This window comes from Drosophila albomicans, chromosome 2L, assembly GCF_009650485.2.
Source record: "Drosophila albomicans strain 15112-1751.03 chromosome 2L, ASM965048v2, whole genome shotgun sequence".
Lineage (NCBI taxonomy): Eukaryota > Metazoa > Arthropoda > Insecta > Diptera > Drosophilidae > Drosophila > Drosophila albomicans.
Window position 1 is genome coordinate 5,462,346 of NC_047628.2, and position 24,793 is coordinate 5,487,138.

At 35.7% G+C, this 24,793-nt stretch overlaps 4 protein-coding genes and 1 long non-coding RNA gene across 5 annotated transcripts; 3 read left to right on the forward strand and 2 right to left on the reverse strand.

Moving 5' to 3' along the window:
- The first annotated feature begins 4,581 nt into the window (after positions 1-4,581).
- LOC117565562 (mitochondrial 2-oxodicarboxylate carrier) lies at positions 4,582-6,996 on the forward strand. The gene is made up of 2 exons (XM_034244730.2): positions 4,582-5,395; positions 6,615-6,996. Exons 1-2 carry the CDS (start codon positions 4,651-4,653, stop codon positions 6,788-6,790), a joined length of 921 nt encoding a protein of 306 aa, XP_034100621.2. The 5' UTR covers positions 4,582-4,650; the 3' UTR covers positions 6,791-6,996.
- A 13,726-nt stretch (positions 6,997-20,722) lies between these two features.
- Positions 20,723-21,689, forward strand: LOC127565095 (uncharacterized). Its single transcript, XM_052002186.1, has 4 exons — positions 20,723-20,790; positions 20,849-21,034; positions 21,107-21,323; positions 21,671-21,689. The coding sequence occupies exons 1-4, from the start codon at positions 20,736-20,738 to the stop codon at positions 21,687-21,689; spliced, it is 477 nt and encodes a 158-aa protein (XP_051858146.1). The 5' UTR covers positions 20,723-20,735.
- A 283-nt stretch (positions 21,690-21,972) lies between these two features.
- On the forward strand, positions 21,973-22,496 carry LOC127565057 (uncharacterized). The gene is made up of 2 exons (XR_007954452.1): positions 21,973-22,072; positions 22,145-22,496. It is a non-coding gene; the product is annotated as an uncharacterized LOC127565057 (long non-coding RNA).
- A 109-nt stretch (positions 22,497-22,605) lies between these two features.
- On the reverse strand, positions 22,606-23,334 carry LOC117564165 (uncharacterized). Its single transcript, XM_034242831.2, has 3 exons — positions 23,218-23,334; positions 22,978-23,160; positions 22,606-22,914 (listed from the first exon to the last, which is right to left on the reverse strand). The coding sequence occupies exons 1-3, from the start codon at positions 23,273-23,275 to the stop codon at positions 22,694-22,696; spliced, it is 462 nt and encodes a 153-aa protein (XP_034098722.2). The 5' UTR covers positions 23,276-23,334; the 3' UTR covers positions 22,606-22,693.
- A 712-nt stretch (positions 23,335-24,046) lies between these two features.
- Positions 24,047-24,642, reverse strand: LOC117563586 (uncharacterized). The gene is made up of 3 exons (XM_034241972.2): positions 24,473-24,642; positions 24,217-24,402; positions 24,047-24,168 (listed from the first exon to the last, which is right to left on the reverse strand). The coding sequence occupies exons 1-3, from the start codon at positions 24,528-24,530 to the stop codon at positions 24,047-24,049; spliced, it is 366 nt and encodes a 121-aa protein (XP_034097863.2). The 5' UTR covers positions 24,531-24,642.
- Positions 24,643-24,793: the final 151 nt, after the last annotated feature.

The following is a 24,793-nucleotide window of genomic DNA, read 5'->3' on the forward strand; positions in this document are numbered from 1 at the left end:
AGAACCTGGCCACATCCAAATCATCGACATTTCGGGTTCGATGCAATGCAATAACTTGTGCCAAACTGACACCATGTCCTTGGGGTCCGTTTTTTGGCGACGCACATAGAACTGTGTCGACTTTGCGATGGAATACTTTTTACATTCCATTCCGGTTCTCGCTTTGTATGTGCACACATTTACTATACAAGAAAAGGGCACTATACGCACGACTACTCATCATGTGTAGCTACACTCAGCGAAAATTTAGAGAATTTTATGACACTAAGTTAAAAATAAAATTATTTAAATTTCATATTATTTAATGCTAAGAAATGTGAATGGTTTTTATTTACTTATTTTACATATTTTTGAAGAATAATTATAGCTAATTAACATATTGAAAACATTGAAGAATTTAAATACTGTTTACTAATAAATTAATTTGTTATTCTTAGAAAAAAAAATAAGTTGTAAAATATTTGTCACCAAAAGATACTTTGCAAAACCCACATCTTAACTCACTACAACCAAAAATCGATTCAAATTATGCTAAATTTATTCGTTAACAGAAATTTGCATAAAAACTTCCATTTTGATTTAATATTTGACTCGACACTATTTCGTTATAGTCGTAGACGTAGTTTGTGAGCCTTGTCACAATCATTTTGCTGGGTGTACGAATATTCCCAGTGAACACATTGCGAAATCATGCACAAATCGAGCAAATTGCACATTTCTTACGCTGGCGATTTAATTTTTTATGCGATATGCAGAGAACCAAGCTGAGAGTCAAGAGTCTTCGTTTTCATCTTGGAACTGCAACCACATCCTTAGGTTTCCACTTGGCGCATTTTCTCTTCATTTTCCTTACGCTCGTGTGTGACTTGTAAATTTCCCCTGTTGAAGTGCAACAGAAGCAGCAGAGGCGCTTGATTGAGCGCACGTTTTCCCGGTTTCCCCCTTGCTTTCCGCGTTCCGAGTTGCGAATTGCGACCGTCAGACAGAGAGCATCGCACAAGACTTTTTTATTTAAAATATCGTAGTTTGATATAGACTCATGTTCATCTCCATATGCACCACGAAATTAAACAAAAAGGCATTCGGCTCAAACTCTTTTTATTTCCCAAGTGCCAAGAGCATGGCGCAATTTTCCTCTTTTGGTTTTTCACTCACTCGCTCCCTCTCCTTGCTGTTGTAGTACGTGTTTTGATATTTTATTTAAGCTCAGCAATGCATCACTCTCCGCACCCCACATTCCGATGGTGTTGAATTTCCGCAATATCATTATCAGCATCATTAGAATTATTGTCCCTTATCAACCGAAAAACATGCAGATGGTTCCCATCTCTTTGTCTGTTTTAAAGTTACTTCCATCGAAAAGCCCCTGAACAATATTTTCGCATGTCATGCAAAACATGAGTATGTAAATTTCTGCAGCTTTTCCTCTTCTCTCTTTCTTCCATGCCTGTCCATCCTTTCCTTTGTGGGGATAACATTATACTGTATTAATGTACAAAAGTACAGCGTTGATTTCACATGTGTTTCATTCTTGCCTTCTCTTTCTGTCTCTTTCTCTCTCTCTTTCTGTCTCTCTCTCTCTCTCTCTCTCTCTCTCTCTCTCTCTTTCTCTCTCTCCATCACTCTCTACGAACAGACAAGGGCTAGAGCACCCGCCTTTTATGCGGAGGCGTTTGAAAAATGTTGCAAAGATGCAAAACAACTGTTGGCAGTTTGTCAAATTTGATTTGTCATACATCAAATGGCTTTAAAATGACAAGAAGCAAGAGCTGTCTGCACTGAGGACAAGCCAATGCTTGCAGAAGCTTCAAGAGAAGGGACGCTTGTCTCTACTTTATCTACACACATTGTCTGAAGCTTGTAGAAATTTAAAAGCATGACATTGTGGTGAATATCATCAGCTTAGTGTTTGTGGTAAAAATAAACTGAGAATGTACAAAATAAAGAATGCAAATCAAATGCTTTGCTTACCGTTTTATACAATAAGCTAAACAGTCACACTTGATTATCTACAAGATGCATTTAAAAGCTTAGATTTCAACGTCGTTCTAACTATTCTCTATTGATTTCAATTAAGCTCATATAACCTCAATTTTAGTTCAACTATTATTATAAATCCTTGATATATGCACTTTTATTAATATTATTTCTTTTTCTTAAAGTTTCACTCAAAACTTCAGAATTAAATTAATCTGTTCTATAATTTCCTTTCAACTTGTTGTCTATGACTATAACCAATTCTCTTATTTTATATACTATGCTTTCTATAACTTTGCTTATTATTACCGCGATACTTTGTACAGCACCTTAAAAGTCGTTCCATCATCCGCAGCTCCATGATAGCGCATATATTAACTACGCTACGGACACAAATTGACGCTACTCCTGTGGACTTAAGTAGCCCACTCATTTACTTAATATTCTAATATAAATTTAACGCACTCCATCAAAAGTGCAGCACTCGAGGATAACAAGAGGCAAGCCTTTGGGGTGGCAACAAGGTGCTGAGGACAGAAAGGAAGAGCTTTCGTGAACGCCGCTCGAATACCGGCAGGAACCGACGCCAGACAAGCAAACACTTTAGTCTAACTAAGCAGAGCCTGTTTCACAGGACACACGCACACACTTACACACACATATATACAACCTGTTTGAAGGACATGAAATGAAACTCATTTGCTTCATTGGCCTTGTGAGCGGACAGTGCGCAGTGCAGAGAGCTGACTGAGCTCAGAGGAGTCCTCTGTGGCAAATGCTACAGTTGGTTTTTCCCCGGTCCTGGTTCGCATTTGTGCAGCGTGACACGCAAATTGCCAGGATACACACCTACACACACACACACTGATAAATAGAAGCACATACACACACGCACACGTTCTGGGGAATAGAGAATGCAGCATGTTAAACTTCGCCTACGACAAGTCAAGTGGGAGTACAATGGACTCCGACAGCCCAGACACTCATTTGTTGCTCTGCTCTGCGCCGTGAGCTGTGAGCTGTGAGCTCTGTGTGGGCGAGAGGGAGATGGAAGGTGTTCGAGGCCAGGGGGCTGACCATGTCTAATTTGTTAGCAATTATGTTGGATGTCGGACGTCTGCGGAGTGGGCCACATTAGCATAATTGTTGTTATGAGCATGTCACAGGTGTGACTCCGTCAACTATTGTGCAAGCAGTTAAATGAATGCTAACTGATATCAACTGAGATTCCATCTAACCCGCAAAATGTTTCCGCCCCCACCCTACCCTACCCATCCTCACTGTCTTTTATTCGCTCCTCTTGTCGATGGCTAACAACGATTCGATTATGTCAGTGCTTGCGTTCCTTTGAGGCAACCTTAACTAACCCTAATTGCTCTTTCAGACCACACGACCAGCGCTCAGTGCTCTTCAATTACCAAACAATTAAGTGGGCGTGTCAACTGGCCAACTCCCAACAGTAGCGCAGGTCCACAGGAAGGGAAAATAGCCAAAAATCAACAGCCAAAACCAAAACCAAAACAGTAAACTGTAAACTCAATGGTCTAGTAGCTCACTTAGACACTGACGCCCACTTCCCGAAAACACTTCACATAAATTAATTATAATATGCTTGTAAATGTGCAATATAATTGTTGTTGTTACTTTTGTCGTCTCGTTGTTGCTGTTGAGCCAGACAATTAAGTGCAAATTGTAAAACATGCTGAGCTGCGGTCTGTCGACGTGTTTGTCTTGGTATCTCATTCTCTATCTCTTTTTCTATCGCTGTCTTTGTCTTTCTCTGTGTTTGTGTCCATTTACCGAGCACCAACCCCAAAAGCTAGTTGCGGTTTTTGCATTTGACTGACTCTTACAGTCAGCAGTTAATATCACACCTAATTTCCACTTGGTGGTTTAAGTCATTATGCATCTACGACCGAGATAAATGAGTCTAACGAATTTAATATTCATGAACTTAATTGTTTCAATAGAAGACTGTGTATTAACTAGATAATGTAGTGGATATAGCCGCATTTATTTATTAGATTATCCGTGTATGCACTGTTATCCATTTATAGTTGAGGCTATATAAACGGTGGCAAGGGTATGAATTATAATTTAAGATAATCTAACAATACCCTCTACCCATTAGGCAGTTAGGTAGGTACAAACGACAGCCCCTAAGAAGGGCAGAGCTTAGACAAGTAGAGGTCCTCAGCTTTACCTATATATGTTCGTTTCGTCACAGAAATCGCACAGTATGGATGCATTTTTGACAAAAGCCAGCAGCATCCTAGGAGGTACCCGTGAAAGATCAAGAATATCGTTTACATTTCTTGAACTGATCACTATTGGTGATTAGCCTGCAGTCTTTCCTTGAAAGATGCATGACGTAGATATAGTATATGGTTAAGTTGATGCTTATTGAAGCTCACATCAGCATTGCGGTTTTACATGAATTTGTAGAGCAACAGATCAAGTTCAACCGAAACTTAGAGTGTACTACAATTTCTTTGCCCATAGGTCCTTATCCATTAAACAGTTGCAAACTATTCGCTAAAATAACCAATACTTATTGTAATACATAATACAATAAATAATTATACTCATTGCCTACTGAAAAGTGAATAGCTAGTTTTATTTAGTTGATATTGTCAGTTGGAAAATTGGGGGAATTCAAAATTAGCTTAGTCTATGCCTATTGATATTCGTGACATTGAAGCCGGGCCACTGCAAACCCGTTTCAAGTGGATCAAAATTCAACTTCTTTCTGGCTGTACTTCCAGCATAGTAGAGATATCTCTCTTATTGCCACTCGATGTGATCAAAACCCGGCTGCAGTTACAGAAGAATACCTTATTGAAGGGCCTACAGCATTACAATGGTGTCATCGATGCTTTTGTCAAGATCTATCGTCAGGAGGGCATTACAGCATTCTGGCGAGGTTTGATTCCTCCATTACTCTCCGACACTCCTCGGCGAGCGATCAAGTTTATGGCTTTTGAGCAACTGAAGCCAGTTTTGCAATTTGGTCCAGAGCCGACTTTTATCACATATGCACTAGCTGGGGGAATAGCCGGAACGATCGAAGCAGTCTTACAGACTCCATTCGAAGTGGTCAAAATCACCCAGCAGGCGAATCGAAGGAAGAGACTTAGGACGTTAACTGTGGCCAAAGACATCTTCAAAAATGGAGGATTTGGTTTTCAAGGTTTCTTCAAAGGGGTGACGGCAACAGTTTATCGGAATTTTATATATCACGTCGCATACTTGGGACTATATTCTACTGGGAGAGACATAACTCCTGTTAGCCAGACTGACATAACAGAATTCTTTCGGAAATTTGGACTTGCCTTTATATCAGGCTGCATAGGCTGTTTCCTAAGCATTCCCTTTGATGTGATTAAATCCAGGATACAAGGACCACAGCCTGTTAATGGTGAGATCAAATCTTCCAGAGTGTTTCCTATACTCCACACTATCTATAGGGAGGAGGGCATTGCAGCCTTATTTAAGGGGATAACCCCTCAACTATTGCGTACAGGTCCCGGTGGGGTTATTTTACTTTTGGGATTTGAATATATGAATGAGCTCTTAATAACTAAATTGGTTTAAAGTTTACCAAGTTTTAAAGTAATAAATTTAAGTATAAATGGAAATCTAAAGTATCAAGCTTTAATCTCAATCTGCAAGTACTGAGAAGCTGCAAGATTTACAGTATGAACTAAACAATATACTATTTTTGTTTATTTCAGTTGATGTAGCAGTTTTAAAATTTGCCTTTGGAACCATTCTTATGGTTTATTATACAATAAATAATTATACTCATTGCCTACTGACAAGTGAATAGCTAGTTTTATTTAGTTGATATTGTCAGTTGGAAAATTGAGGGAATTCAAAATTAGCTTAGTCTATGCCTATTGATATTCGTGACATTGAAGCCGGGCCACTGCAAACCCGTTTCAAGTGGATCAAAATTCAACTTCTTTCTGGCAGTATTTCCAGCATAGTAGAGATATCTCTCTTGTTACCATTCGATGTGATCAAAACCCGGCTGCAGTTACAGAAGAATACCTTATTGAAGGGACTACAGCATTACAATGGTGTCCTTGATGCTTTTGTCAAGATCTATCGCCAGGAGGGCATTACAGCATTCTGGCGAGGAATGATTCCGCCTCTACTCTCCGACACTCCTCGGCGAGCGATCAAATTTATGGCTTTTGAGCAACTGAAGCCAGTTTTACAATTTGGTCCAGAGCCAACTTTTATCACCTATGCACTAGCTGGGGGAATAGCCGGAACGATCGAAGCAGTCATACAGAATCCCTTCGAAGTGGTCAAAATCACCCAGCAGGCGAATCGAAGGAAGAGACTTAGGACATTAACAGTGGCCAAAGAGATCTTCAAAAATGGAGAATTTGGTTTTCAAGGCTTATTTAAAGGGGTGACGGCAACAGTTTGTCGGAATTTTATTTTTAACGTCGCATACTTGGGACTATATTCAACTGGGAGAGATGTAACTCCTGTTCGCCAGACTAAAATTACAGAATTCTTTCGGAAATTTGGACTTGCCTTTATATCCAGCTGGATAGGTTGTTTCCTAAGCCTTCCCTTTGATGTGACCAAATCCAGGATACAAGGACCACAGCCTGTTAAAGGTGAGATCAAATATTCCAGAGTGTTTCCTACACTCCACACTATCTATAGAGAGGAGGGCATTGCAGCCTTATTTAAGGGGATAACCCCTCAACTATTGCGGACGGGTCCCGGTGGGGTTATTTTACTTTTGGGATTTGAATATATGAATGAGCTCTTAATAACTAAATTGGTTTAAAGTTTACCAAGTTTTAAAGTAATAAACTTAAGTATAAATGGAAATCTAAGATGTCAAACTTCAATCTCAATCTGGAAATACTGGGGAGCTGCAAGATTTACACTAAAAACGAAACAATATACTATTTTTGTTTATTTCAGTTGATGTAGCAGTATTTCAATTTGTCTTTGGAAAAATTCTTATGGGTGATAACAATAACTAAACACATGAACATAATAAATATATGTATACATATATATAGCTTTTGGTCCATATTTGTATTTTCTTATTAATAGTACCGCACTGTTTTGAATTACTGAAAATGGGTTGAGTGTATCTTACAGTCGATTACACTCTAGCTATCTTATTTCTAATTCAATTTACTGAAAATATTTATTTTTAGTTTTTCTTAATTTTTATTAAAATTCAACAATTATCTCTTTGAATAATAATTATTTTCAAAATGATTAGCACTTTATTTAATTTACTTTAATTACTGTTTTATTGCTCTTTTTATATGCCTTGTTTTTCATTAATTATTAACTTCTTAAGAATTAATACTTTCATCTTTATGAAGTATTTACAATACCCTATTGAGTTAAAATCATACACGTCTATTATTAAAGGATTGAAAGATATGTGTATATCAAACCTAATGTAGCATAAAGTGTCAGACCGACTGACTGAGAATTTGGCTTACCTGATTTAGTAAATATGTTCAATACTTTCTACGGTAGAAGATCCTTCAACCAGCGACGCACATTTACTGACAACTCAGTTCATGTTTTGATAAAAAAAAACAGATTGAAAAGCGTTTGAAATATTTACCTTTTACTTATTCTCAATTCCCTGGCACGTGGACGATGTTGCCGATCATCGACTTTTTAAAGTGACTTTTTATCTAAACTTATGTCGCTAAAATTCTTGGTAAACGAAATTGTACACTTGGGTGTACATGTTCTTCTATTTTAGTTTGATACAACAAAAATAATCTCAAAAACTCCAAATTTAGTTTGGATTTTGAATCAGTTAGATGGCATTTTTAGCGATTAGACAAGCTTAGAGTAAACATGAAAATGCACAAGAATATCAAAAACTTGCTGGGATCAATTAAGCAACCCGAGCAACACATTAAACCGCTATGCACCAGCAACAATAACATTAATGGCAACAACAATAACAACAACCACAATGATGCGACAGCACAACAACATTGTGAACAGCCAAACAATAAATGTGTTTTGACTTTGCTGTGCAATGGAAATGTCTCCAGGGTCAATTTCAAATGCGTTTGCATACACGCACACATACGCACATATGGTTATACGCTTACATGCAAATAAGAGCTCATACATGAGCAAAATATACATAGATTAGTGTAATTACGAGTCGAGACTGGAATTGGAATGATGTCGATGTTGGGCTCAAAGGCATTTTAGTACTAGGCAATTGATTGAGAGCAGAGATATCAGAGTGAAACAGATAGACACAGAGAGAGTGAGATAGAGAGAGAGAAAGAGAGAGTCCGACATTAACAACATGATGTCGGTTTGAATTTGGCATATGGCAATTGGAAATCCAGCTTTTGATTTCATTTCATTACCCATTGCAATTTCAACTATGAATAATTGAATATGTGCATTGCATACTTTAAGGCATCAAATTGCCATTGCGATTGTTTGTTGTTGTTGCTGTGTTGTTTGCCGTGCTTTTGGCTAATTCAGCTGGAATATGCTTATTACGCATTAAAACTAATTTAGCATTGCAATTTTGTTTAGTCCCCCCTCTCGTGCAACTCATTCATCCACCATCGTCACGTCACAAGTGAGCCAATTTACAAATTTGTATTTAGCAATTCGATGTTTGCGTTTCTATTGCTGTTGGTTCGGTTTGTGCTTGTATTTGATTGATGTCAGTTTTAAATTGCTAAACATTTAACGTTGCTTTGAGATAACTAATTGATGCATGCGTTTATGCATTAAAAGAGTCCACATGCTTGTGAAGGTTAATTATAAAAGTTGTCGTAGTTCAATGAAGATGCAATGATTAATATTAAACATAATATTTGCATATGGATCTAATAAATTAGTATTCTATTGAAAATTAAACTCTTTCCGCACTCCGCAATCAATTACTAATCAAAACGCGATTTCGAAAAATGCAAAAACAAATTGAATTAAAAGAACTGCAAAGCGAAACGTTCAACTTAATTGTTTTCCTCTCGCTCACACGCTCTCTCTCTCTCTCTCTCTCTCTCTCTCTCTCTCTCTCTCTCTCTCTCTCTCTCTCTCTCTCTCTCTCTCTCTTTAAATCTATATGTATGCACATTCTGCCCTCTCTATCTCTGTCTAACACTAGCTGTCCTTTTCCATTTATGTATCAATTGCTTACTTTTACTGCCCCTGCGCTTTTGTCTAGTCAATAAAATATGAATTATTTGAAATATTTAAGCGCAAAATAAATCAAATGCCAACACTCGACATCAAAGCCAAAAATAATAGAGAGAAAAGTGCCAGAGAATACCGAATTTACAGCAGTTGTTGAATTTCATGTGTGCTTGTTGTTGTTTCTTTTCATATTCAGGCTGAACACAAATTTTTTATCAGCAAACAGCACAAATTTCGTATACGCCATGTTATTGTTGCCACTTGCCAGTTGCCAGTTGTTGCTAGTCTTGTTGTTCTTGTTGTTGTTGCTGCTGTTGTCGTTGTGGTTGTCTAAATAAATTTTTTATTGACCATGGTTAACGCTTCAGTGAGCAATAAACGAACGAGGAGGGGCGGCAGGCGACGTCAGGAGTCTGGGAGTGTGAAAAGCAAAAACCTCAGAGAATTTTGCAGTATTCGGTGTCCCGTTGCCGCTGCCACTCTGGCCAACGCCTCGAAGCATGCCACAAGTTATTTTACACCCACACACACACCGACACACACCAACACACACACACACGCATTGGTCGAGGCCAGTGAAGTGTGTTCGTGTGGCAGTTTGTGTGTGCGTGACTCGGTTTGCGTGTGTATGAAATAAAATGCTCGAATTACACATGTTATACAATTGTTGGGCGTAAATATGATTATGCTGCTGGGCCCAAAAAGGCCCAGAAGCCAATCCAAGAATCACTCCTCACTTCTCTCCCCCAATCCCAACCCCCAACCCCAATCTTTATCCCAATCCCAAACGCAACCCCAACTCAAACCGAATCGAAACGAAGTGACTTCTTGGCATGTTCTTTTATGATATGTGCGCACATATTTCGAATATTTATCTTCGGCCTTGTGATTTTTATTCACTCTTTAAAATATGTCGAATTGTTGTGAATTTTTTTTATTTATAATAGCTATAAATGTATTGAATATTGGCTGCTTTGGTTGACAATCTGGTATATTTTGTACTACATGGTATAATATATTTTATATTCAATCACGTTCAAATATACCAAGATATTTTTATATTATATTATTTTGGTATATTTTAAGAATAATACTCAAACCGAAACGCAACAAAGTGACTTCTTATGCGCACATATTTCGAATGTTTATCTTCTTGTGATTTTTATTGACTCTTTAAAATATGTCAAATATTTTTTTTTTTTTTGTTCAAATGCATTCAATATTTTAATACAGATATTATACATAAATAACATTGCTAATCTGTGCTGATATTTAAAACATCTTTTGGGAACTATAATTGTATTTCAAAATACGACAGTCATGTATTTATTCATTTACTCATGTTAAATCGATTCCATATACATTTTATTGAAAGAGCATCTGAAGTTTATGAAGCAATTGTCTTTCGCTTTATGGAATTCATAACACGTCTTCACGTCAGGTTGCCAAGTTCGATGTGAAAGTGTCGGACGTATTTTATTCCTTTTAACTTGAAATTATGTTTTTTTATTTTCTTATTCACGTTTTGTTGTTGTTGTTGTTGCTGTGTTTTAACATGGTCGTTGCCCCTGAAAGTTTAAAGCGGCCACGTAAAGTGCTGCGAAAATGAAATGAAATTAATATGAAGTTTGACTTAACGCCTCATAAATCATTGTCCAATTTTCATGTTGTATGCCCTGCAGCAGCAAGTGCCAAGAAGCAGCAAGCAGCAGCAAGGACGAGGACGAGGACGAATACAATCTTGTGCTGTCCTGGGTGACTGTAACACAAACACACTTAAAATGATTGAAATATATGTGTGTGGCGATATATGCGTAACATGGTGCTACATTGCAGCAGAGGTATATATAGACTATATACTACAAATATGTGTATGTGTATGTGAATATATAAAGATGACTCGCAGTGTAGACAAGGACTGGCCTGAAGACTGAAGACTTCCTCATTACACGCTTGTCACGTGCACATTTAACGATTCGGTGCACACATATAGTACACAGTGACATAATTACACATACATACACACATATGTACATAGACTAACACCAGCGTCTGACAGTCATTCATATTAATATTGTCGGTCAAAAAACCTCAAACAGACACACAACGAAGACGCAAAAGGAAATGAAAATATTGACGAAGACTTTTCAAGTAATCTAAAGGTTTTTATTTTAGTTTTATCACTTTATTTACCTTGGCTTTAATATGAAAGCTAACTACAAATTATATTGACTTTTCATATGGTTTTCAATTTATTTCTCCATTTACGCCCACAGTTTTCACTTTCTACCGGTTCTAGCTTAAATTGATGTAGTTTATTTAAAGCCCAGTTGACAATTGTCGAAACATTCGTGCAACATTAATGTGCGATAAAAAAGTTATATTCCAACTAAAAATGTATGAACTGCACGATTTGATTGTGGTTTTGTGCGACAAGTATAAAAATTAATAAACACAAAAAAGCTTTATTTATTTACATATAAAAATAAATGTAAAAGAGTTATTTGTTTGCAATTTATACTTTGTTATTCTGTGTTTTCAATTATTTGAATATTTTATCTATTGCACTTATTTTCAATGATGCTCGCACATACGGATATCAAATTATTATTCAAGAAACTTTAAGAGCTACATTTAATTTAATTTTTGAATTTTTCTAAAATAAATAAAATAATTGCAAGCAAAATACATTTACTTCTGAAATCAATTTAATAAATAAATGATAAAATGATTTGCTTTCTATTTAATCTCCGTTTACTTATTCACAAAATAATTTAGTATTTTACCTTCATTTCTAAGAATTGTTCAATAGAAAAAGTAATATATAATATGTAACTGTAAACTATAAACAAATTACTTTTACAGAATTGTATTTAATTCTCCTTTACTGCAACCAAATTACATTTACAGCAGTTCTATTTAGTTTACTAAACTAAATTTTAAATGAAATTAATTTATTGTTATTAACATGGTTTTTTTACTGGCTTATCAATTATCTTATTATTTTCTTAATTATTTATTAATCATTATAAATTTTCATAATAAGTATGTAAAATAATTTACTTATTTTTAAGATTTATTAGCTAAAACCATTTCACTTTAGGACTACAATAAATTTAATACACTTATTAAAAAAATTATAAGTACATCTATTTCTTGACAACAATTAATTAAATAAATTTATTAGACTGCTATTGAATCTGTTTTTAATGTCTTATTGTTTGTTTTCTTTATTGTTGCTAACAATGAAGTTAAGTGGTAATATATTAATATAATTAACTAATTTATAGAGCTCTTTATCTCTTGTTAAATATTTTATTATTTATTTTTAACTGAATATTCAATTCCACACTAAAAAAAATAGTATATAAAATAGTAAACTTATTTTAAAGAACTAAATTTTACAAATAAATTACATTCAACTTGGTATTCGTGTAAAGAATATAAGTAAAAGGATTATATACTTTGGAATTTAGTAAACAAAATGATGCTGATGTAGTTTGTATTGAAAATACCATTTTCCATTATTAATTAAATTAATACATTGCCTACTTGCTGTCAATAAAATTCCACTACTTGTATTGTACATTTGCTAATTTTAAAGTTTGTCTTACAGCAACCAAAATTCAATCGCCGGAATTTCAAGAAAAACATAGAATTTGATATTCGTGATTAAATTGTTGAGCTGAACTCTTAAGTTTACATATAGTTGCACAGCGGGGCATTAAACTGAAGGCACTGGACCACTAACCACATGCACCACATGACGTCCTTTAAAACATACACACTTACACTCTTACACACACACACACACATACACATTGAGATTAAGATAATTAAACATGCTGCGCACGTGCAGCGACTGCTTTCAACATTTTATGCTCAGATATTCGAGCAAAAACAAATAAAATGCATGGGGCGTGTTTATATGGTGTCTGGTGGTCTCTGCTCTGCTCTGTTCTCCTCTACTTTGGTCTGGTCTGGTCCGCAAATTGAACCACAAGTAGCTCGTCTAACTGCCACAGCACAGCACTAACTTTATGGGTCTGCTGACCGAGGGAATTTCGACAGTAATAGCAACAACTACAACAACTACAACAACTTGCGGCTGTTGGCAATTTTTATATATTAATTAAAAGGAATTTTACGTGCTAATGAAATAAAATGCCACAAGCGTGTGCCAAGTAAGCATGTGTGTGGGTGTGAAATTCGACGACGGCGACAGAGTTTCATGTTTTATGTTTTATGAAATGAAGAAACATTAAATCTTTTGCCTAGGATTTCGTCGTACATATCACAATTTGTTTCTCCTCAGCCAAAAACGAGATGAACGGACATTCACATTAAGTATACGACGCATTCTTACGATGTTTTTGATGAGCTTGTGCGCTTGATCGGAGAAACGTGGCTCAAATTGTTGTAGTTCCATAAGCAGTTGCTGTGAAACTGAATTCAAGCAAGCACAGAAATGTTGCTTTCAAGTTGGGAACAGAGTTGCGACTGCAACAAGTTGCGCATACGCCATGTTGCATCGAACCAGCGAACTTGAGGATGAAACTGTTAACCGTTAACAGATTAGATTTAACAAAATAATATTAACAATAACAACGAGTTTTATATCTTTTAAAATTATTATTGAATTTTTCTCTTTTCGAAATATTGAATTCGCAATATTGTTGTTCCTAGAGATATGCTTATTTAATTACATTTTATTGCGCTGCAAGTACATTAGAAACGCAAATGAAATTTCTATTTTCTAATAAACAAAAATGTAGGAAAAATATACATAGGTGTCTGTGTGGGTGTTGGCATGCAGGTAAATATTTGCGTAACCCATAAATCTATAAAATTTAATTTTAAGCAAATAAATCACTGCAAAAACACATACGAGTGTAGACTCTTCTGTGTGCTGTGCAGTTGTTGTCTAACATTTTGAGCTGCCCATGCTTACAGGCGATAAATACTGTAAATACACAAAGAATTTTTGCCATAATTTACGAGAAAACTGCAAATGCCAAAAATGCATGCGAATTGCCAAATGAAAAGTGAAAATTGTGAATTGGGAATTGCGAATGTCAGTAAAATGAAAACCACAACTTGCTACGAAAAATCTATAAAATCTCTTGGCCACAATCAAATCACAAATAAATAACAAATAAACTCTAAACTTTGGCTTACAACACTGACTTCAATCCATATGCTATTCTGTGTTTATCAAATTTGACTTTAGTTGATAAGGCTTTCCAAGAGATTAGCAAAACATTTAGACAGCTTAAAGTTTTATAGTGTAAACTGCATTTATTCTTGTTTGCAAGTCATTAGAAAGACTTCATTAGGCACATAGACACATACACACACTTAGAGAGAACTTGTGGTCAGCAAAGCCAGATAAGCAACTGTGCTAATGATTGCCACAGTTGGGCAATGCAAATTGACACGTCAAGAGGTCAAGCAAGATATCAAGAGCAGTGCAAATAAGACTATAATTTGCATACCGCAAAGAAAACAGTTTTCTTACATTGTTGTTTTATTGCTTGTAATGGCTTGAAGTTGTTAAGCAACCCTCGCAACTAAACAGCTGCAGCATCATCATCGCCATCATCAGCTTTGATATGTGGCGACCCTCCGGGGCTCCTTCGGCTCGGTTGCATAACTTGCACAATTTATGCATGAGAGCAACAGAGTTAATCCTACAAGACGACGACGGCGACAACGTCGATGCGCCGTGGGTTGCCAGACATTGACTGAGCTGTGGAAGAAAGGAGGGGGAAAGGGGGTCGCTTTGTTGTTGTTTGTAAGCAGCAGGAGCAAAGGCAAGCACAACAGCTGCACGGGCATTATTATTAACACCAAAATGACAAACAACAACAGCAAACGAGAACAACGAAATGAGCAGCAACATCAATATTAGCAACAACAACAACAATAACAACAACGGAAGAACAGAATAACTGAATAACAACAGCAGATTCCATTAAATCCTCAGCTTTAATGTCAAACATCAATATGCAAGCAAAATTCTAAAATTATTTCAACTTGTCATACTTTTCAATTGAGCGCATTCACAATCACAGCTTAAGACAATGAGTCTTTTAACAATAAATGCCAGTTGAATGCCCGTCTCCAGCTGCTCTACCCCTCTGCTCTTCTCTCATTGCATCGTTCACCCATTCGTTCGTAATGGCGACAGAACATGAAATCACTGCCACATATGTCGGCCAATAACTGACATTATTGACTGTTAATATCCTTGCAGCTCACGACAATAGTGCAGAAAGTTGTACAACTTAAAAGGCATCGCACACAAAATGCCCTCTAATTAAATAATTATTTATTCTGATATAAACCTATGATCTACGTGTCTAAAAAATACAACTAATTCGTTATGCTCACTATCATTATCAACACGCACTCAAAGTATTCCTTAAATTTCGTAGTGCAATAAGTCCGTGTTTCTAAATATTTAAAAAAAAATCTTAGAACTCCGGAAATGGAATTGCATTTATACCAAAAACTTATTTAAATAAATCATTTAATTATTTTCAATAATCATTTGTAATAAAAGTGGGTGATCGAAGCGTCTAATATGTTATCATAGATACAGGAAATTCTTTATGTTGACTGTCGAGTCAAAGCATCATTCCTAATATTTCGTAGGGCAATAAGTCGGTGTTTTTAAATATTGAAAAATATGACGAAGCTATTTTGGAAACTCAGAAATATATATATAATATATAAATGTTAATCTATGCGTCTAATAAATACAGAAAATTCTTTATGTTGACTATAAATGTGAAAATAGTATTATCAACACTATATTTATAATAAGAAACTCTCAAGAACGTCACTTATCCAAAGCAAATATTAAATGAAATTTAAATAATAATCCCACTTAAACTTTTCCATGACTCACAAATACACCCGCTTTGGAGTTGAGCTAAGATATCGGCAAGTGCCACATTTCAATAACTGAAACGCCAATTAAAATTGTACAATGGGTGTGCTTCGTTGTCGGTCAGAAAGTTGGCGATCCTGAATCGCGGCCAGCGACGAATGTCAGTTAAACGAGCAAATAGCCAAAAACAAACAGTCACACACATGAGCGCGACATCTGCATCAGCCAGGTCTGGCTTCACGAACATATATATGTATGTACTATATATATATATATATGTATATTCATATATAGATATAGACATGCATGTGTATATGCATATACAATATGTACGCGAGCAGCGTGCCAGGAAGCGCAGACAGTGACGTTGAGGCAGACAGAGAAAGAGCTGGAGGGAAATAAGCGAGAAGAGAGGGAAGGAATGGAAGAGAGGGAAGAGGGAGAGAGGGCATAGCCCGGCATATCCTGATGCATACTCGTATTGCTGATATGCGCTGGTAATTGGTATTGTTTGCCCGAACGCGTGGTCAGAGCCGGACACCGTTGCAACACACAAGGACACACACACACACACATACATAGGTACGGGCACACACACATTTGCACCTTGACGCCAGCAAAAAATACACATGGAAACCAATGTCATGCAAACAAGCCGCAAGTGGGGCAAGCACACGGAGTTGAGCACGAGGACAATTAAAGGGGGAACGGCAACATGCATAAACAAGCAACTAGCAACTATTAATTTTCCATTATAAACAGACGAATGAAAATGGACGACAGACACTTTGAGATGAATACGGAGTTGGAGTTGGACATCGAATAGCGCATGGAGGTTAAAATTGTGTAATAAAAAGCAACTCAAAACGTGAAAAGCAATAAGTCGCATATGCAGATGAGAGGATCAGCGCATCAAATATTTCACAATGCATTTTGAAGGCTTGCCAAACAGTTTCACAGATTGAAGACTGAATGTTATAAAGCCGTTTCATATTTATCACTCGTTATTTGACGCACAAAAATTTCATTAATACGTTATTTTCTTCTACTAATTTATTTTTAATTGTAGACTGTAAATGTGTCTCAAGACTTTCTAACCATATTTAATGACTTTCCACTTTATTTTATAATGTATGTTATGTTATGAGAAAGACCTACAGATTACCATACTTTTTATTATTGCGCACATATCAAAAAGCGTATTTTTTAATTCCTTAAAATTTGTTTGGGAAAACTTATAAGTTATTCAAGAATTAATTACAGCTGTAATGGGGTCTTAATTGTTTTGGTTGACAATAGTTGGTATATTTGGTATATTTTTTATGAACTAGTGGTATATCAATATACTAAATATGATACGGTATATATCAGTATTTTTTCGCTTTATTACGATTGTACATTGCAACGATAAGTTTTGGAAATATACAGAGATTATCTCTCACTATCACTCTTAGGATTACAATCTAATGTTTACTCATTAACATTTAATGGTATCGTTCAACATGGCAGTTTTCATAATGCATTGTAATTATAAATAAAAACTATTTTTATACCCGCTACCCAAAAGGTAGAAGGATATTAACATATAACTATGTGCCTCCCCAAAATGTATAAAGTATATTTATTCTTAATCAGGGTCAATAGCCGAGACGATGCAGTCATCTACTACTGTATGAAGACCTAGATCTCAGAAACTATAATAGATAGGGATCTAAATCTAAGAAACGAATACCATACGTTATTTTAAAACGCGATTTTTTTCGCATTAATGATTTCGAAAATTTGGTTGTGATCGGATTCAAATTTCAGAAATCATTTATTTTTAATGACCTACTATTTTGTAGTCTATGGAATAATAGTTTTCGGTATATTTTTGGTATATATGTAGAATACGGTTTTATTGAAAATGGATAGCGAGTATCTCACAGACGAGCGCAATCCACTGTAGTTTTTAAATCTCAATCTTAGTCTAAATCATTTGCTGAAGGCACCTTTTTAGTTAATATTTGCTTAGCTTAGCAATGGTATTATTTTAATACTGTTTCATTATAAGCATTATATTGATCAGATCAAATAATACTTAAACAGACAGTCTGAACAACTTATTCAACTACACGAAGCGACCATAAACTCTGAGTTCAACATCAGCTATAGTTGATTTATGCATATTGAGCAGAAGCTGAAGAAATGAAAATCCAATGCAAAGCCTCACCGCGTACTATGTTAACGAAGAATACACCACCTATCCAACTTTCACGTTCGTTTTGTTTGCACAAGCACGAAAAGTTATTAAGATGCATAGACGTGATTTTGCATGTTTTAAAAAAGAAATGAGGGCGAGACATCTATAGGAATCATGCTTTCAACTTTGGGAATGACTTGGCTTGAAGACACTTAAAGCACCTTTAATTTTTTTGAGCAAATATCCATTAGCACAAGCCGAACCACAACCAAATGTCGTCGGTCTTAAAGAGATCGGCAGAGACACAAAGAAGATTCAGGCTGATACTAAATGAGAAACTGTTTGGAGCAGCCTCATTGACATGCCTGACAAGAATTGAATTAAAAGTTTTTGTGCCGCGCTTTTGTGAGTCTCCAAAACAAATCTTAGGAGCAGCTGAAGACAGAGAATGGAAAACTGTACGCCGCGTTTCAATTTTCATTGTGGGGCAGAGAAAAAAGTTCCAGCCTCAAAATGCGCATTTAAATTGATTTGTAATTCGCGGTTAATTTGGTTGCCGTTGCCTCGTTATGTCGTTGTGTCGCTGTGTGTCGCCATTCTACCTCAATGTGGTTCCATGCGTGTCAATGGGACTATTTTATTCATTTTTTCCGTGCTCGTTTTTCCCTGCTTCATGTTATTAACGTAATTTGACACTGGAAGCGTGACAGCTGTGGCATTTTTTGTTCACATTACCATCCCTCCTCTGGGAAACTGGGACACTTTATAGATAATCATTGCGAATATTCATAGGCTGGGTAGTGTAAGAGGAAATAGCTTTTAGGGTCCATTGAACTTATTAATTATTAATTAATTTGTTAACTTGTCACAAGATCATTCTATGCATATTTAAATCACAATACATGTGGTTTAAAATCGGAATATATTGTATGATACAAAAAAAAACAGAACATGTCATTTTGTGGGATTAAAACAATAACAATTAAAAAAGTGTTAATATGTCGAGCAGTTGTAAAAAGGTGGAGCAATGAAAGGAAATGTTATCAATACAAGGTGAATACACTAAACAAACAAAACGTGCCCTACAGAATCACAGATCATTTGGGGTATAAGCCAAGTGTTAAATGACGAATAATCACAAAACACCCTATTCACTAGGGAGCAATTGTGAATGCATATTTGAGCAAAACTGCAATATGCAGTTGCAGTTATATAAATCCAGCTGCCCATGGGGAGGAGGGGGAACACACACATTTCGATCAAAAACAACAAAAACAATTGAATCGAAAAACCAATCAGTCAACATAGTTACCTCTCTGCAAAACATAGTCCACATGCTTGCCACATACATACCACATACATCTGTACTGTGTGTTTCGGCCACAGCATGAGCCTAACCCAAGCTGAGGCCAACTCACTGAAAATGCAACATTTTGTGCCAAAAAAAGAAAAACAACAATACAAAAATTAATTGATGACGCATCCACACACACACACACACACACACACACACACACACACACACTCTCACACATGACGCGCCAGCACTAATTGGCAGTAAGAACAACAACAACTACTACTACAATACCGTTATGTGGAGCCACGAAGTCGATTTGATAACTGGAGACCGAGGGTAAATCCACTGGTTATGAAACAACTGCAGCCAAAGGGCGTGGGAATCGGCGAGGTGGGCGTGACAGAAGGCAAATCGATGCAGACATAGACGAACAGCAATCAATCAATTAAATGCCTGACTGCAACAGCTATAACAGTAACAGTAACAACAACAACAACAACAACGACAGCTGGAGGCAACATAATGTTGTGCATTGCAAAAACTGTTGCCGACTTTTAGGCGTTGTCAAGAAGTTGCAAGAATATTTGAGATTTATCCGAGTTGTTCAAGTTATTAAGAGTGATTTTAACTGACATCAATTATTGCGGATTTTTTTTTTGTTTGACAACATTTTGATAAAACGTTTCCGGAAAATGCTAGCGAAACAAATAGACTTCAGCTGCCTAATGACAATCCATCAAATCATAATGGGATCCAATATTATTGTTCTAATCTGCTGAAGGCAGCGGAAATATTCACATTTGAGTACATTATTAAAACAAATTCGTAAAATTTTCTATAAAAGTAAACAAAACTTTAATATGTTTTGTGATATAAATAAAGAAATAAAATGATTGTTCACTTTTAGATTATATCTGTAAGTAATAATGGTAGAAAATTATTTACTTACCTGAAAATATTAAATTGCCGCTCTAAGCTTACTAACATTATATCACCTTCAATTGCTTATCCCTACTTTCACCTAACGACATCATTTTGCGATAATAGCTTCAATTGATTGTGTATAAATCAAAGCATAAAACATCCAACTCAATCAAATAAATCGAAACGCCAATAAATAATACATTTTTGGCTTATGGCTGGAGTACTTAACACCGTTGTGTCGATTGAAATGAGCTCAGTTCACGTTACATTTTCGCAGCAAAATGTTAAAAAAAACATTGTGTATTTGTATAATAATTGGATCCTTCCTGGGTGAAGGTAAGAAGGATATATTTACAATATTCTGCTGAGCCAATAATAAATTTATTCTCTTTAGCCAACTCGCTCAGTTGTTTCAACTGTAGTACTTTGACATCGTGTCAGAATCCCAGCCTTCAACCATGCAACAATGAAGTTGCCATTATCAATGGCTATTGGTTAAGTACGATTTATGTGGGAGTCTCTTTTATCAATACCAGCGACTCCTTTGAGTGTCTTTATCTCCCGTATTCAGCTCATATTGGTAAATAAAATTCTAAGAATTTCAGCTTTATCGATTTACAACAATTGTTTGGCCTTCTTGTTTTAATTTCAGATAATGAAAGCACCGTTCTTGAATTTCGTGGATGCGTCTTTCGTGATATCGACATATGCAGCTTGCCTCAGCAATCGGATCGAAATGTTATTGATTGCCACGCCTGCAACTGGAACTACTGCAATCGAAATTCGGGTTCGTCTTTCATAAAAAGTAATTCAATCAAACTCATCACATCTCTAACTCTGATTCTCTACAAATTATTAAAATGCACTTTGTGAAAACAAAACAGTAATCAAATAAATTAATATTATTAAATGTGTTTTCCATATTATTCATTACTAATAAGTAATGACAAGACATGATTTCACTTCTCTGAAATGTGAATCATTAAAGATTTTCATAAGCTGGCTTACACATTTGCTTCAAATTTAATGTTGATTGGACTTCGAATCTATAATAAAATTAAATGTAATATGATATTTTGAAATATAATATATTACAATATATTAATTAGAAGAAATCATAATGATTTGATACTTATAACAAGTGACATTATTTATATTTATTAGATTTAATTGTTTCACATTTATTGATAATCTATATCATAATCTATTTTGTAAGAGAAGAAGTTTTTAAGTAAGAAATTCTCAACAAACGCTCACTTCTCAGTAAAGCTTCATAGCAGAATTAAGTGGAACTTTAATTAATATTATTTTATTACACCTTTTCCCTAAAATGAAGCATGCAGACAATAATATGTTTGGCTCATCAGAATTTAATGATTTACTGTCCATGAAATAATAGACGAACACAACTGTTCTGTATACTTCCATAGATTCCAACCGTATTTATTTATTTAGGTTTACTCACACAACAGATTGAATAAACGCTTCTCTTGACTTCTCCTGCTTGGTGGAAATTAGTTTGACTGCAGAAATCAAGAGTGCAACATGTCCATTAGAGGTCTAGTATTTTTATTGCTGCTTCTTTATAGCTTTTATATGATCGAAGCTCAAAAAAAAGGTGATTAAACAATAATTAATTGAAGGCACATATGAATATTTGCTTTATATATATTTTGTCTGGGCATTTAAGCTAAACCCACAAGTGATTCGATGAGAGTGGTCAAAAGAATGAGAACAAAACTGTTGAATATGATGGAAAGAATACATCAATAGAAGAACTCAAACTTGGAGAGAACAACAATGCGGTAATACAAACTCGTCAATAATATCTACGGTTATACAAACTCGTCAATAATATCGAAATTGACTTAATTATTATTTGTGATTTTTGCGTATCTTATCGTGGTCTCGTTTAATTATCTACCGCAATAAATATTTATTTGGAGTAGTAAAGGAACACCCCTAATCAATGATTAGCTCTGAGTACTTAGTCACTATTGTGAAATCGCCTCGCCAAAATACAAGTTATTTTAAATTTCTTATTCTCAATTCTTCTCATTGCCAAGAAGCACCGCACAATCTTATCAAGTATCCGCCCCGATGCCGTATCAAGAAGCAGATAACACATACGTCAAACAGATGGTAACACAATTTAAGTTAAAAATATATATATTTTCTGCTACCTATTGAGGTAGTAGTCGGATGTATTCATGGTTCCTAATTGTTATTCCTAGGTTCTCTAAGCGTATATCTTGGCCAGCATCAGGCCTATTGCAGTGGCAGCGATTGTGTAGACACTGCTACTCATTTTTCCAGCTGGATTCTTATTGCACTTATTGCCCGAGCAGACATTGCAGGTGCTCCTTCTCCAATTGTAACTGTACTCCGGTCTCAGCGACAGGCTGCATGGAGCCACATCTGGATGAATGCAGCCATGGAGCTGATGTGTGGCTGTCGTGTCTACAAAAGACAATTCAATGTTTATCTCTGGCAAAAGTATGAATATGAGATAAAACTACTTACTGCTTGCGAATGTGTATTTAAGAGCGAGACAATCGAATCTCAAGCTTGTCAAATTTCTCACATTCTGATGATAAACGTTGAGATATTGACTCGTCTCATTGGCAGCTGCATTGGTGCAAGTTACTTTTTTGGGACTCCTGCAATCATTTGGAGTCACACAAGTGTAACAGGTGAGCGAAGTGGCTGCAGAGCAGATTTAGTTTAAAATGTATCCATTTGATATTTAATCATTTCTCTTACCGAACTGCACACACATGAAAGCGAGCAGCACGCTGACAATCAAAACTTTGTTGTACATTGTAGCACGATCTTGAAGTACTCTGCTTAGCGTTCCAGACTTTACTAAACACTTTGCGAGATTAAGAACTCATTTTATATGGACGAAAAAAAGCGTTGGCGATAAGTGCTAAATGTTGTGAGTACTTCACCAGGTTGCTAGAAGTCCATCCTTAAATAGTTAACAGCCGGCATGAAGTCATCACGATTGACCGTCTTTCACAGATTAGCTTATCATTTAAGCAATGTGCGCTGTAAGGCGTTTGCCTGTATTCAATAGTTCGAATTCCAAATACGCTTTGCTTTTAAGGCAAAGCAATAAAAAGTTCTATAGTCTACTATCATGGATCCCAATATAATAAACTGTCGATAAAGGCGAATACGCACATGCTTGTCTTGAGTATAGGAAACAATTTTTGTTTTAGTTGCTGTTTACTTTTTAAAATTTCATTTCACTTGGGTGGAATATTTAGATACGAGTAATGTTCAAATATCTGCCTATCAAATATATACTATATTTGAGTTGATAACGATAATTATTTTAAATTTGAAAAAAAACAAACGTGGTCGTTATGTAACTGAATTATAATATGGTTTTGGTATACTGGAAAAGATTTACTCCAATAATTTTTAGTTTATTTTAAGTAAAGGAAACTTGTGTTATGATTCATCCAAATTTAAATGCAAGATTGAAATATTCATTGCATAAATTATTCGTGTTTAAATCAGGTTAGCTGTCAAGACAAGGCCGAGAATAGATGCAAGAATGGTAAAGCTACTTTTGCTTAAAGTTTCAGCAGGATTTCGATTGCACAGATTCCCAATCGCAGACATGACAATTTTGGTACCAAGTGTTGCTATGACTGATGTTAAGCTGATGAAAGCAGCCCAGAAACTCATGGGTTCTAATATTGGCTGCAAATCGAAAATCTACAAAACGAAACTGTACAATTTGAAACTTACACGGGTTGAAAGCGTAGGTGAGGTTCATGCACTTGAACTTGTCGCTATGAGCAATAAAGGGCACATCTGCATGCATTGTCGCTAACCAGAGACTTGAGGCATTTGCTGTGGCATCGTTGCAGACTTGTTGACTGGGCTGCAGACAGGAATCGAGTGTATCACAGCTTAAGCAGGTCAACGAGTTGGCTAAATAAATATACTTATTTGTTGAAGTGTTTCTCACACCACACGGTTTACCACATAGTTTACTTCACACCAAACTGAAGTCCCAAGATCGTCACGAACAGCACACTTAAAATCACTTTTTCCCACATTTTATTCACCTACACGTACGTTAAGAACACAAAAATATCACAGACTGAATTATTTTACTGCAACCCCTTGGGTTTTGTTAACAAAGATATTCCTCAATAAAATTTTTGACGATGCTTATATAAACTAGCAGAAGTATCTATGTTATAAGCCTGCACTTCTTGATAATACATAGTTTCTAAGACATACAGAAGGAGGACAATTCTCTCCAACAAATTTGTGAACCACCATTTCTTTATGACGTTTTTGAGTATCAATTTTCAAA

Excerpts from the sequence above, each read along its gene's own strand:
- LOC117564165 (XM_034242831.2), bottom strand. The coding sequence starts at position 23,275 with ATGTACAACAAAGTTTTGATTGTCAGCGTGCTGCTCGCTTTCATGTGT. Across the intron at positions 23,161-23,217 it reads TTTCATGTGTGTGCAGTTCG|CCACTTCGCTCACCTGTTAC; the intron begins GTAAGAGAAATG and ends TCTGCTCTGCAG. Across the intron at positions 22,915-22,977 it reads TAAATACACATTCGCAAGCA|ACACGACAGCCACACATCAG; the intron begins GTAAGTAGTTTT and ends TGTCTTTTGTAG.
- LOC117563586 (XM_034241972.2), bottom strand. The coding sequence starts at position 24,530 with ATGTGGGAAAAAGTGATTTTAAGTGTGCTGTTCGTGACGATCTTGGGA. Across the intron at positions 24,403-24,472 it reads GATCTTGGGACTTCAGTTTG|CCAACTCGTTGACCTGCTTA; the intron begins GTGTGAAGTAAA and ends ATATTTATTTAG. Across the intron at positions 24,169-24,216 it reads CACCTACGCTTTCAACCCGT|CCAATATTAGAACCCATGAG; the intron begins GTAAGTTTCAAA and ends TTCGATTTGCAG.
- LOC117565562 (XM_034244730.2), top strand. The coding sequence starts at position 4,651 with ATGCCTATTGATATTCGTGACATTGAAGCCGGGCCACTGCAAACCCGT. Across the intron at positions 5,396-6,614 it reads AGGACCACAGCCTGTTAATG|GTGAGATCAAATATTCCAGA; the intron begins GTGAGATCAAAT and ends AGCCTGTTAAAG.
- LOC127565095 (XM_052002186.1), top strand. The coding sequence starts at position 20,736 with ATGTTAAAAAAAACATTGTGTATTTGTATAATAATTGGATCCTTCCTG. Across the intron at positions 20,791-20,848 it reads TGGATCCTTCCTGGGTGAAG|CCAACTCGCTCAGTTGTTTC; the intron begins GTAAGAAGGATA and ends TATTCTCTTTAG. Across the intron at positions 21,035-21,106 it reads CCCGTATTCAGCTCATATTG|ATAATGAAAGCACCGTTCTT; the intron begins GTAAATAAAATT and ends TTTTAATTTCAG.